Here is a 13394-nt window from a genome sequence, read left to right as displayed (position 1 = left end):
GTCAGGAGAAGCAGGGTCAACATCCCGGGCTAGAGGAGATGGCGGGATGGAACCCTCTTTCACCCAAGGGCGAATGAGAAGGGGGAACAAGCGACCAAGAGATAAGAACTTTGACTGATAAATGATGGTCTCGAGGGAAAGACCTCTGTCGAAGTCCCGCCTCTTGTTCGCGGGAAGTAGAGCGTAAAGAACATTATTTTGCTTCTTCACAGTGCGATACTCATCGCGGAGCTCCTGGATCTCTCCTTGCGTGCTCTGGAGAACCTATAGTATTGAAATCGCTTTGAGTGACAACATATGAAGATCAATGACATTTAGTACATACCTTTCGAAGCTGAATATGACCACCACCACCAGCAACTTCTTCAATGGCGGCTAAAGCCCGAGAAAAGCGCTGCTCAATCTCATCGTCATCATCAATCTCTAGCAGCGCCCCGGGGTCCCCTTGAAACTCCTCCTCGTTGCCTGTATCGTCAAGCGCCATAAAACCTATACACTTTAGCTCTAGGTAGAAAAAACAGTGGATAGCAATCAATGTCGAACTCACAAGATGCTGAAAAGAAGGACAGGCACTGGGGGAAGATGGCTCGACAGGAAAGAACACAATCACAACAAGAAGCACAAGTTTAACGGCGGCGTAGAAGAAAAGAGGTAAACAGAATGTATGGAGCCCCTCCGAATCGGCGACCAGGAGGAAAGAGAAGCTGAGGGACTCGAACATCAAAGTCTCAACTTAAATATGTGTTTCTGAGAGTGACGCGATGTCACGTAGGCAAAGGACTTCAGATCAGCACCTCTGGATAACGACTGGAATGGAGCACAAACTTACTAATGTGATAGCTCTGATGGTTTCAGACAAACAGTTAACACAGACAAAAAGGATATCACCGATCAAAATGCTGCACATAAACAAGACCAGACGCATACAGTTCATGTCGTCTAGTCAGCACACACGAGACTTCAGGTGTAAAGCCCATAGTATGCACACGGAGCAGCAGCCGGTGAGCCAATCACTATGCTCAACTGCTGTTCAGCTTGGCAGAGTTGAGCTCGGCATGGACATTCACTTACTCATTTACCGATGTTGCCGCTGCTCGTGCTCGCGCTTGGACTGCGTCTGCGGGGGCTGCATCATACCGTCCAAGAAGCCGTCGGCTCCATCTATTCTGCCTTGCTGCGAGAGGTGTGATAACGTGTGAGGCGTCATCGGCAAGTACACGCTATCAAAGGGTGAGTGCATGGTCTGTGCAATGAAGCAGACTGGCAAACGTAAATGAGAAACTGCTCTGCAGAATAAGCTGCATCAGCACGTTGTACAGACCTTAGATAAAACAAGTTCTGATCGACCTACCGCTACGGAAAGCGCTGGAACGTTCCAGCTCCTGACACTGCAATGTGATTGTGCACAATGAAAGCAGAAATAGATTAATAGCTTGTACATTGAGAGGGATGTATGTAGTGCATATACACGTAAAGAGAAATGTGCGCACAGCGAAGTGATGACGTCATGATAGATGGTAAAAGGTATCCGTAATTACACACGAAGGGATGCCTGTCAGCATGTAGTGTGCTTTATGTGAGGGTACCGGACCGGTTCGACGAGATGAAGTGATCAGCCCAAAGGTTAGAACTTCGCTAAAATAGAACGTACGCAAGTAATTATAACAGCAGGCTGAAGCCGTAACCGCACCGGCAAAACATAGGATGATATATGAGCGGTCATCAGCGTGCAGAAAAACTAATAAAGACATGAGGCGTACCATTTTATCGGCTCCATTTTTGCATACGAAGAAACATGTCCCCGTCAATGTACGTGTTGACAAGGAACTCGTTCGTCGATTTGAAATCAGGAACAAGCATTGCTCCTCGGACTATCAAATCAAGTGGGATTACAATGGCGGATTTGCGAGGCGCTGCCTTCACGCGAATGAATCCAAGGTCCTTGTCGACCTTCTTCTCTAGGCCTGGGAGACCTGCGGTATACGGGTGCACAAGCGCTAAAGAAAGCGGCTCTGACAAACCAGGAAGCATGATCTTGAAGATGATAACAAAACGTACAAAAGCCTGCTCGTCATCGGATATCTGCACGAGCGCACAGTCATAACGGGGATGACCGTGGAATGATGGATGACACCGTAGATAATCCGTGCACTGGCGCCAGTGCTCCGAAGATTCATAATTGACTTTAAGGAATCGGAATTCGGTGAGCTGGTGAATATATAGTATGAGATATATTCGAGGGATCAAAGAACATGAAGCGCGCACCGTATCACTCCGATTAATCGCCTGCCACCAATTCCGCTGCTCTCTATACATCTCCATTCCAGAGTAGTTTGGTAGTCTGAAATTTACGAAGTCCTGTAGCGCATGCGGCAGTTGTTTGAGTGCGTCGTCGTTGGGATTAGCGGCTTGTATTGCCTGGATAGTAGCCGCAGGTTGCGGTGAACCGATGTGGAATTTTTCTGGGAAAGACGTGAACATGCTGTACTCGTCACCTTCGTCGTTATCTTCGGAACGGTCTTGAGCCGAGATCACGGCTTCATATTCATGTATTCGACTGAAGAGGAGGTCTATGGCCAGCCTATGTTGATCTATGCGCAAGATCTAATCAAGGAATGAGTGAAGTTCGTGTAAAGGAAGACCATAACACGTGAAAACTTGTATTACCTGATCAGCGATATTTTTCCCGTTTGTATGGCCGTATGCAGCCTTGAGAAGCGAATGCACTCCCTCGTTTGGATGGGTGCTGTAGTTACGGCTTGCGCCTTTGTTTCGAATATCCTCAAAGGCGTGCTTGAAGTAGTGAGCCTTCGGGAAGTTCCAGTCGAGCTTGAGATCGGGTATATCGGACTTCTTGGCAAGCTCGATATAATCCTAATGTATGCGTGGTGTGAGGGTATCTCAGTCTATGGAGCACCTTGTAAATATTATGGAAACTCACCTCCAAGAGTTTATTAAACCTCTTAAGCTCGGCTTCGCCGGCTCTGAGGGTTTCTTCTGTGTGGACATCGAAGCCGATATAACAATCAAGTTCCAAATAGCTCCTGATGAGCTGGAGCAGAGCGTATCCTTCAGGCGATGTGCTCGGAGTCAAGAGACTCTGAGCAGCGAATAGTGTTTGCTAGACAACTAGATTAGTAGCGAAGTTAGCACACTAGCAAATTGATCCGACCTTTGACATGTCATTGAACTTGTTGCCGTCTGAGAAAGACGTGTTTACTGCACTACTAAAATGATTCAGGTTTCGCCATCGGGGCATCCGATCAAAGCTAGGAATATCATTGTGTTAATTGTCTTTTGGGATTTGTGATAGCATTGAACTTACTGGTCGTCGAATTTGCCCATTGTTCCTCCAACCTTCGTACTACTAACATGCTTAATTATAGTCTGCAGCTCGGGAAGAAGATGTCGCCCGAATATGCCGCCGTGGCAAAAGTGCAGGCGGTCAAATGACAGCGCTTCATGTGGGTTCGAGTGTTTTATATCATAGAATACGTTCTGTGTAACATGAGCATTTCAGTTCTTCCAGAATTCACGCTCGAACCTACCTTGCCTGGCCGCAAGCCATATCCCTTCAATTCCTGTTCACCGGCGCCCTTACTGACGTTAGTATACGTGGCCATCGCGTCGCGTCCTTGCTGAGGTGTGCGGTACTCGTATGTCGTCTGAGAGTCATGGAGGTTTTCCCTTGGTATAAGGCAAACAGGACACGGGCATTTTCCCTTGGGCCCACGAATGAGTGACATGATACATCTAAGTTTAAACGAAGTCAATTAGTACTGATCATTTGAGATAAATGAATACACGTTACTGCTCTTCATAATCAGCCGAAAGCATCAATATTACCGGGAATAGTACACGGTTTATACCATCGTGACAATGGTGAAATAGGCCGGCTTCGGAATACAATTCTATATCTGACAAAAAGTTCCTGAAAGCCTCGTGCCACACGACGCGTTTGAAGTCGGTGTACGTCCGTTTCCCTTCTTTCTCGGGATCGTTCTTGAGCTACAGAGACGCGCATCAAGGCCTATAAAAACCAGTCAAGGAATGGAGCCACTTACGATAGGCAACCAGCCAACAACGCGCGCACCCCCGACCCCATTCCCATTGCGGATGGAAGACAGAAGATTGCAGCATCTTGCTATCACAGGATAGCCCTGCACCGTTCCAAAAGACGACAATCTCGTCTTGTCGGCATAAAGCAGTATAGAGAACGGTGCAGGGACAGCATTAGGTACCTCCGGCAAATCAGTCTATGTTATATTTGTTATCAGTGACATATATTCGACGGAACCTTCGAATGCAACGAGGATGACAGACCTGTATTTTCCACCACCTGTCAGCTGTCCAGGGCTCGTCATAGAGCCGTGTAAACGTTCCGGAGCTATTGTCTCGTTTATATATTTTTTGTGCGTCCCATTCGAAATATGGCGCGAGTGATTCATTATCGAGGAGCTCTTTCGCCCACTTCCAGAGGTCCCGTTTGTGTATATCTACTGGTATACTTGTCTTCTTGTAAGGTACATCAATCGTTTGTTTTTCGATCTGGTCAAATAGCAAGAATGGGCATACATTAGAGTAATGAACTCGATCTACGCTACAGGACATATCATGATAGTGCTTACAGGAGTCAGCTCCTCGGCCGCTTTGTCACATACTGATCGCAATTCATCGTCATTCTTGAACGATACCTTTGCGGCCCCTGACTCCACCTTGCGCATGAGACCCAACAAACGATCCACGATGTCCTTCGTAAACTCCCCATCGATGGCGATGGAGGCGAACTCGCAGTCGGCACGCGATTTGAAGGGTTGCCAAGGTTGCGAGGAGTCGTTATTAGAGGCGGGGAGCGGATGTGTCGTGTTACGAAACTTGTCCCAGGCCTCGACCTTCTCGGCGCGTTGGCTGCGGTGGTGGTATTCAGTTTTAAACTCCATATTTGAAGACGAGGAGGCGGCAGATGGACCAGTCGCGGTGTAAACGATGCTTCACATGCTTGCGTCCGACTCAGAGCCTACCGGGACAGTTCTGTATTATAATTCAACAATCGAACGGTTAGAATAATGCACGTACGAAGTCTAGCCGCGTCTTCTTCGGGAGCATCTAGAGGCACAGGGCTCTCATCAATGCTCCCGCGAGGGAGGTTATGGTCATCGTCGTTGTGGTGTTGGTTGAGAACTTAATCGCAAGTCAGTGATGGTGTAAGAGGACACGATAGACGCACCGTCATCAGGGGTAGGGACGTGAGTAGAGATCGAGGGCGCGAGGGCAAAAGTCGAAATTGAGGGCGCAATATGCAGACCCGTGGTGCTCCATGACGGACCAGCTTGACGTGAGGGTCCCACGGACGCGCGTTCAGCCTGGATTGAAAGAAGACGAGCTTCAATGTTCCTGAAGGTTAGTACACAAGTACGAAGGGGGGAGTGACCAGAGAAAAGATCACTTACATTCACGCTCTAACGTTGCATGCCTACTCGATATCTCGTTACGATGCCGACTCTCCTTCCTACGCTTTTCGCACGTCGTCTCATGCATGTATAGACCATTGGGGTGAACTCTCCGAGGACAGTACTTACAGCCCACCTTGCCGTCTGGGCCAACGGCATTGGCTGCTGAAGAGCCCTCCGGCGGCTTCCTGTCTTTCTTCTTGCCCGAAATGCCTGAAGAGGCGCGTGGCATAGCGGGCGGGGAAGTGCGAGTACGTTTGGTATACACAGAGTTCACCGCTGCGGGAAACGGGAGGCGAGTGTTGACAACGTTGAAGGTGCGGGGAAAGGGCTGTCGATCGATCAAGGGAGAAGGCTGTCAGGGCTAAGGCCAAGATCAGGATCAAGCCGGGATGCCGTCCCGACGCCTGGAGTCGCGTGGCGATGACTTAGTCATGGTCTCAATGCATCAAGACCGGGCCTCGTGTGTCCAGACGGCATCGCCACGCAGGCCCCGCGTCGGCCGGCGCCGAGACACTGAGGTGCCTGTCCCTCGCACGTTTTGACGGTGTTACCACGGAATCCTGACGACATCTTGACAACGTCACATCGGCTATTCGCGTTTTGCGTCAGAACGCCCCTTTTGGGTTTTCCGACAAATGAGGGCGTGCGCACCCTGATCAGAGCGCTGCCGCCTGATGTGCAGCGTGTTATCCGCGAGCATGAGAACGCGGGTACAATGGATGATCCAGAGTACCAGCGAGCAGGTGCACTGTTTGACAAGAGACACATGTGCGTCGTTGATCCGCTGCCCAAGTCGTTGCAGGCGGCTTTCGTCGAAGCTAGGAAGGATACGACGGTGAATCATTCAATGTTCGTTTGCACTTTAGCTACTATCTCGAACTCTATTACTCACTTTTTGCCCTCAGGAACGGTCAACGCAAGTTTGAGAACAATGGTTCGCTGAAGGACTACAGTATTATTGAGAATTTATACCGCATCGAGGTGCCGACGTTGGTGCTCAACGGACGGTACGACTCCATGGTGGACAAAACCGTCAAACCATTCTTCTGGCGCATTCCGCAAGCCAAGTGGGTTCAGTTTGCGGAGTCGTCCCATACCGCGTATGTGGAGGAGCCGGACAGGTTTTTTGAAGTCGTTGGTCGGTTTCTAGAGTTAACTCCTATTTGAGATTGTAAGTATCTATGCACGCAGAGACTCGGTACGTTATGATTCCTGCCCAAAGTTCACGTGTGAACAGGATCTATGACGGTAGCGATGAGCGCAAGACATGAGCGCCCAAGTCCAAGTGAGCGTCAATAAGTTGTCACGAACTTATTGAGTCCGTCAAGCACAGCCACATGGTCTACGCAACTCCAAAGGGGGGAATTTTGTTTGCGGTCGACGTGTTCTCCCTTTCTTGTTACTGCACTGTCAATGCACGATGATGTTTGTTACAAAACCTTGAACTTGCCTTCCAATCTCGCATATAAATCGGAGGGCACTCGGACCTAATACCATTGCTCGCAACAATCCTCGTTGACGTTGCGGCCGCATCGACCTTGGGCGCACTCCGCATCGAGCAGCTGAAGGCAGCACATCCTCTTGAGGCTTACCTCTGCCGGACGCTTGATGAACGAAGAGAAACGGAGGTGGGAAGGGACGTTGGTTTCAAGAGGCCAACGTGCGTCTCCATACTGTAGTCTATATGGTTTCCGTTTGTCCAAGCAGCCACATCAGAGCACGATGCCACCAAACACGGTTCAGGAGCCTGAGAGAGGCTCTCTCAAGAGTGCGTACATGCCGCAACGTTTGACTCCCCTGATCGCGTCCCCTTCTCCACCTGTCTTGAGAATACTCGCGTCGACCTCCTGCGCGCTCTTGATGACACCACATCGCAACCAGAGCCTGGCATTCTTTGGCTCTCCGGGGAGTCTGGATCGGGCAAGTCCTCCGTCGCCCACACGTTCGCTGACAGTTTGCATTCGAAAGGCAAGCTCGCTGTCACTTTCTTCTTCTCAAGGAAGGACATCGATCGTCGGAACCTCAATCGATTCTTTGTCACTATAGGATACCAGCTCGGGTTGGCCCATCCTCGCGCCAGAGAGGTTGTCATCAAAGCTATCGATAACGACCCCGCACTTTTACAGCTCGGAAAGTCCCGCCGAGACCAATTCAATGCCTTCGTCCTCCATCCTCTCAAAACACTAAGGCTTCAGTGGCAGGAGAAGCGTACATTCGTGTTTGAAGCTCTCGATGAGTGCATTTCAGTAGTGCGTCGAGACACTCAACTCAGCCAGCTTTTCGCTTTCTTCGTTGCTGCGCTGCGCGATACCACCGTGCCTCCCTTCCATATCGTCCATCACAGAAAGTGCGGCCGGACAATCGACCACTGTGGCCGTTGTCAGAACCGGGTTGACCTTATCATGAATTCTGAGAGATTACATTCGTATACGAGCTCTTGTAGAACATATCGGAAGTCTGCAGAATTCGAATCGCGTCTGCAAGGCGCTGTGAAGTTCATGCTCGAATTGTAAAGCAATGTGAACTTTGTCTAAATGGGGTGTCGTTTGACAAGACATCAAGTTAGCTTGTCATTATCACTCTATCTATGTCGCTGCCTTGCCAGAACCGTGTATGTTTGACAAGACTACTCACACGCCGACAACGGGCTTGTACGCGCTGGCGCACTACTCCGGGCTAAGGTTAGGGTTAGTAACCCACAAATGAACAACTCGTGTTTCTGACAGCGTGTGAGGTGGGTTTTGGTTTTTGGGGCCAAATCCAACATGTGCTGTCAAAGGGAAGCCGCCCAGAACAAGTGTTCTGCCCAAGAGCGTTTTCCTGTATGTGTGACAGCACATGTGGAGCGAAGAAACAACAGGGACTCGGAATTAGAGAGATAATTGACAGCGTCGCAAATTCAATTTCAGACTCCGATGACAAATGCGGCAACTCCCCTATATTCTATTTGCGCGACCATCCGAAATCAACCACACAACACAAGCCAATATATATACTGTATAGCGTAGATTCATTATCCCAGAATGTCTGAATGCAGAAGTAGACAGCTCATGATGGTTCGGGAGTTTCGGGAGAAGCAAGAGAACCAGAGAAGCGGGAACGGGTGAAAGGACAAAAGGGCGTAGAAGAAGCAGAAGGACTTTGGAATGCCAGAGTTTCTGGTACTTAAGAGACGGGCATCTCTCGCCTGATTTCGTCTCGTCGGCAACCTTCTCCCCGCCATGATGCACCACCCTCTTGCCACCTGTCACCTATTATTATTATCACTATTATTATTATGTTATGTGCATTTCTTGCACGCTTAGTCATGTACACCTCGCTTTGTATGGGCCTTATGCTCACCTCCGCTTTGTGTACTCCCTTGCATTGTCAGCAGCTACCCTCTGGGTACCCTTCTCTTAATCACGTATTATTGCTGTCGTACATTAGTCGGGTTCAAGTATGATATGACAATGCATGCCAATAAGAAGTGTGCTATAATTGTAATTTTTGGCTCATAAGAGGTGTGATTAATATATGGCCACTGTACTCATGACGTTGCACCCGGACACAGTCACTATGCCACCTACAAGGGCCACAGTGCCTGTAAGCAGACCCAGCCTTGTAACATCACTCGGGTGTTGACACGGTCGCTTCAACTTCTGTCAAATCCTCCTCATCTTGTCAAAGTTGAAGCTGCTTTGTTTGACTTGTGAGGTACCCTAAGTTACTCCGGCTGCTGTGACCCTTGTAAGCAATTATGGACCTTATTGTCGGCATGTAAGCCCAGCGCACTTTTAGTGATGTCGTCACTAGCCGCGTATATCCAGAGATAAACGTCATTATGAAGCGCCAAGACGTCACTGGTCTCATGCACTCGCTTTCCATAGAGGATTTTGATGCTCAACAGGACATCGAGATATTTCTTCGAGATTCTTGCGATTCCATCTACTACCGGTACGACCTCTCTGCTTTCTGCTCACAGCCATGGCCGTCAAAGCAAAACATGCGCCTCTTGCTTCAGCACGCGAGTCGCAAGTTCATCGTCGCAGCCACACTTGTTCGCTACATAGATCAGGACGACGCCGTCACACGATTAGCTTCCCTCATCCACATTCTCTCAGGGCAGCGTGTCGGCCGTGGGCATGGCATATACGAACTATACAGAAGCATAATCGAACACTCTGGCGAGGACCCTGCCAAATGTTACGAGTATCTCGGCGTTGTGGTAGCCCTAGCCCACCCCCTTCCCCTTCATAGTATCAGCTCCTTGCTCGAAGTAGGACGGCACAGTCTTCAAACCGTCCTCGAGGCGATCTCCGCCATCATATCTGTCCCTAGTCACCCTGCAGAACCCGTCTTTATCTTCCATCCCTCCCTTCGCGACTTCCTCACGAGCGAGAATTCACACCGCCATATCCTATCCTACTCGCATCGATGGCTTCTGTGCGGATGCTTGCGATTGATGATGCGGGAACTCAGAACAGACATCTGCAAGCTCGGTGATCCTACGATACTTCATAGCGAGGTAAACAGTTTTTCGGCAATAGTTGATGAGTCTGTTTCAAGAGCTCTGAAGTACGCTTGTCGCTTCTGGGTCTTCCACATGCAACACGTTATCCAAGACGATGAGATAATCTCTATGCTGAGAGTGTTCTTCAAGCAACACTTACTCCACTGGATCGAAGTTTTTTGCCTCATTGGGGAACTTGACGAAGCCCTCGTATGCGTAATAAATGCCAGAGCTGTCATTGATATACGTGTCCATTATTTCGGAAACACTGAGATCGAACCAAACAGAATAGGACGGCGGTGTGATTCGCAAGAGGTAGAAAAGAGTACAGGAGCGGGAGCGGGGTAGCTTAAGCTATCGAATCGTATCGTACGAGTCCGTGTATAAAAGGAAAAGAAGGAACTATTCCAATGGGACTGTATCGAGTAGGAAGGAAGTCATGGGCGAAGTATCGAGTAACCGAGATACTGAGGAAGAACGGAAGCAAATCAGAAGCAGAGTGAAATGTCGATCGAAGCATTTATGGAATATGAAATGTTGGTCGAGGTGGAGCGATCGAGGTCGAGTCCGAGATCGCCGCGGTTGTGGCGTCGTGAGCCGGCGGTTAGAGCGACGGGCTTACACTCCTCCCCCTCCTGAAGAAATGGAGACCGGGGGAGTAGATAGAGATGGGGCGGGAATGGGAGAAGGAATGGCCTGTAGAGAGGCCAGGTAGTTGTCCAACGCCTCACAGTCTTCAAGTTCGCGGCGTGGAAGCCAAATGTCTCCAGCGGGACCTTCACCTCGCCACCGAACGAGGTACTGAAATCCGCGTCCGCGAGGACGGTGGTCCAAGATACGGTCAACTTCGAATTCTTCTCCGTTCTCGGTGAGTACGGGAGGTGGAGCGGTATGAACGCGACCCGGGAAAAGGACGTCGTCGTTGGGTATGTGACGTTTAAGATGGGAGACGTGAAAGGTGGGATTAATGTGAGTAGCATCCGGAAGGTCGAGAGTGTAAGAAGAAGACTCAGCATGGGCAGCAACGATTCGGTAAGGACCGTCGTAGCGAGGCATGAACTTTGCCACACGCTTGATGCCCTTTTGAAGATATTCTCTGCGACGATTAGCAGTCGCGAGATAGACGAGGTCGTCCACATTATAGTGAGGATCGGGGTCACAATGTAGGTTAGCGGACAAGGCTTGCGAGGCCTTGGCGGCTATCAAGGAATCGTGTGCGTCAGCGACGTCATCCTCAATACCACGAATAGCACTTAACGCGGCAGCCAGTTCATCGGAGTGATCAAGTCGATCGGGAAGTAGAGGAGGGATGAGACGCGGAGAGCGTCCAAGATGGAGTTGAAAAGGAGAGTAACCGGTGGAAGCGTTAACAGTGCACATATAATTAAAACGCACGCGAGGAAGGGCAGAGACCCAGCCCTTCTGATGTCGTTCAACGAAGAAACGCAGAGATTGATTGAGGGTCTTGTTTGTCCGTTCACTAGCACCATCGGTTTGCGGATGATAACTAGAAGACATTCGAAGTTTTGTACCGGTTAGTCGAGAAAGAGTTTTCCAAAAGGAACTCAAGAATAACTTGTCTCTGTCGGAGACGATGTCGTCGGGTAATCCGTTCTCGCAAAACCAGTGGTTGAAGAAGAGTGAAGCGCATTCGGGAGCTGTAAGGTTCAACTTGCAAGGAATAAGACGGACGTCGGCTCCAACGCGATCTGTAATGGTGAGAATGCAGTCGAACCCTTGGTCGGGCGGTAAGGGCCCGACAAAGTCCATGGCTATACTAGAACCGCGTTTATCAGGAGGGGATAATGGGTGAAGAGGACCAGGAGGTTTGGATGTCGAAGACTTGTTGCGAGCGCACTCAGAACATGAAGGAAGGTAACTTTCCTCCAAGTCTCTGCGCATGTTCGGCCAGTAGAAGGATGTTCGGAGAGCGGCATAAGTTTTGTCAAAACCAAAATGCCCGAGAGTATTGTGAGCGAGGCGGAACAGATATTCGCGCAAGGAGGGGATGCGAGGAATGACGAGGCGATCTCCGATATTGTGAGCGACTCCTAAGGCGCGAGCCCAAGAAACCAACACACGCAAAAACTACAGAAGAAGGTAGACGTCGAAGCCCTATACAGGACGACGACGAGAGGAAAGGCGGGGCGGGATTGACTGCTCGCCGACGTGGCAAGACTAGGTGTAGAGCTGTTAGGAGGGATTCCCACAAGAACTCACTTAGAGTCTTGGGGCGATGGATTGCTCAGGTTATATACAAGTACATGATGTTTGGCTGGACCAAACAGACTAACTAATATGGTAATGACTGTGTGCGCACAGACCGAGCAGTGCGAGGTACTACTACTAATGGTAAACGAATGACGTAGGTGTGATGTCATGTATGACGCGTTGATGACGCGTTTATGATATCATGATGAAGTCATAAAGAATGTCCGGGAATGTTGTAGAAGGATTATGTAAGCCGGGTAAGTAAGGTAACCGAACCGGGTCATGTGACCGGTTATTGAAGTAGCCGGTCACGTGACCTATTGCACCAAGAAGTGAAGTTGCGACTTCAACGACGATGCGTGAAATGTAAGTAAAATAGATAGTGTCATGACTGGTCATGCTGTCGTGAATGCGATCGCGACAGATATACCAGAGGTCGTCTGAGTGTCGAAGACCGGGTAGGGAGTCTTGTAAGGAGGATAGTTTAGAGCACCAGGGATCCGTGTTGTAGCCAGAACGGATGTCTGACAAAAGGGTATTATCAGAAGATAGTGATAGAACTGAAGATATGCACGAGTTCGAAGCTAGGAAGGGCAATGGGAGAGAAGAGGTAGTATGAAGATACTCAGCTGTCAAATCCGGAGGGGGGAGACGAGAGAGAGCATCGGCAACTGTGTTATCAGGTCCGCGAATGTATTTGATTGTGAAATCATATTGAGCAAGAAATTCCTGCCAGCGAGCTTGTCGGCGAGAAAGGTCAGGCTGTGAAAAGAAATATTCGAGTGTCCGATGATCTGTGTATACAGTGAACGGCACACCTAACAGGTCTGTGCGCCATTTCTTGAGGGCTTTGACGATCGCAAAGAGCTCTTTCTCGTGGACAGGGTAGTTGAGTTCGGGACCGTGTAGTTGATATGAATAATAGGCGACCGGGCGTGAATCTTCTAGGGTGGGACCGAAGGAGAGATAAGCACCAGTCGTTTTGTCGCTCGCGTCGCAAGAGACATAGATATTGTTCGTATCGAGGGAATCATAGTCGATGACCGTTAAACAGTCTGTGCTGGTGACAAGACGCTTAATGTTATCGAAAGCGTGTTGGTGATCGTCGTTCCAGTGAGGCCAGGATTTTTCTGCATCCTTCGTAGTTAAAGGTGTCAGAATGCGAGTGTGTGTATTTAAATGTGGCAAGAACTTGTCCAGGTAACGGACAATGCCAAGGAATGAGCGAACATCACTAG

The 13394-nt window shown here is 49.5% G+C and overlaps 6 protein-coding genes across 6 annotated transcripts; 3 read left to right on the top strand and 3 right to left on the bottom strand.

Annotated features, from left to right (window-relative positions):
- Window positions 1-16: 16 nt before the first annotated feature.
- CONPUDRAFT_156275 (uncharacterized protein) lies at window positions 17-484 on the bottom strand (the record flags this gene model as incomplete). Its single annotated transcript, XM_007773150.1, has 3 exons — window positions 17-56; window positions 110-264; window positions 326-484. 3 exons carry the CDS (start codon window positions 482-484, stop codon window positions 17-19), a joined length of 354 nt encoding a protein of 117 aa, XP_007771340.1.
- Window positions 485-1764: 1280 nt separating this feature from the next.
- Window positions 1765-4940, bottom strand: CONPUDRAFT_60954 (uncharacterized protein; the record flags this gene model as incomplete). The annotated part of the gene is made up of 11 exons (XM_007772946.1): window positions 1765-2208; window positions 2266-2604; window positions 2668-2874; window positions 2942-3121; window positions 3173-3269; window positions 3326-3498; window positions 3549-3753; window positions 3812-4008; window positions 4065-4256; window positions 4324-4548; window positions 4629-4940. The coding sequence occupies 11 exons, from the start codon at window positions 4938-4940 to the stop codon at window positions 1765-1767; spliced, it is 2571 nt and encodes an 856-aa protein (XP_007771136.1).
- Window positions 4941-4976: 36 nt separating this feature from the next.
- CONPUDRAFT_83748 (uncharacterized protein) lies at window positions 4977-5770 on the bottom strand. The gene is made up of 4 exons (XM_007773149.1): window positions 5451-5770; window positions 5228-5383; window positions 5077-5181; window positions 4977-5017 (listed from the first exon to the last, which is right to left on the bottom strand). The coding sequence occupies exons 1-4, from the start codon at window positions 5680-5682 to the stop codon at window positions 4992-4994; spliced, it is 519 nt and encodes a 172-aa protein (XP_007771339.1). The 5' UTR covers window positions 5683-5770; the 3' UTR covers window positions 4977-4991.
- A 398-nt stretch (window positions 5771-6168) lies between these two features.
- Window positions 6169-6620, top strand: CONPUDRAFT_156273 (proline iminopeptidase protein; the record flags this gene model as incomplete). The annotated part of the gene is made up of 2 exons (XM_007773148.1): window positions 6169-6302; window positions 6359-6620. 2 exons carry the CDS (start codon window positions 6169-6171, stop codon window positions 6618-6620), a joined length of 396 nt encoding a protein of 131 aa, XP_007771338.1.
- A 710-nt stretch (window positions 6621-7330) lies between these two features.
- Window positions 7331-7555, top strand: CONPUDRAFT_28415 (uncharacterized protein; the record flags this gene model as incomplete). The annotated part of the gene is made up of 1 exon (XM_007772891.1): window positions 7331-7555. A coding segment is annotated over one exon (225 nt), but the record flags the coding sequence as incomplete, so codon positions are not given.
- Window positions 7556-10449: 2894 nt separating this feature from the next.
- CONPUDRAFT_75006 (uncharacterized protein) lies at window positions 10450-11202 on the top strand (the record flags this gene model as incomplete). The annotated part of the gene is made up of 4 exons (XM_007772976.1): window positions 10450-10537; window positions 10679-10914; window positions 11035-11088; window positions 11113-11202. The coding sequence occupies 4 exons, from the start codon at window positions 10450-10452 to the stop codon at window positions 11200-11202; spliced, it is 468 nt and encodes a 155-aa protein (XP_007771166.1).
- Between the last annotated feature and the right edge of the window lie 2192 nt (window positions 11203-13394).

The sequence above is a fragment of the Coniophora puteana genome, assembly GCF_000271625.1.
Source record: "Coniophora puteana RWD-64-598 SS2 unplaced genomic scaffold CONPUscaffold_10, whole genome shotgun sequence".
NCBI lineage: Eukaryota > Fungi > Basidiomycota > Agaricomycetes > Boletales > Coniophoraceae > Coniophora > Coniophora puteana.
Note: the sequence above shows the minus strand (reverse complement) of the source record. Positions and strands in the feature narration are given on the sequence as shown.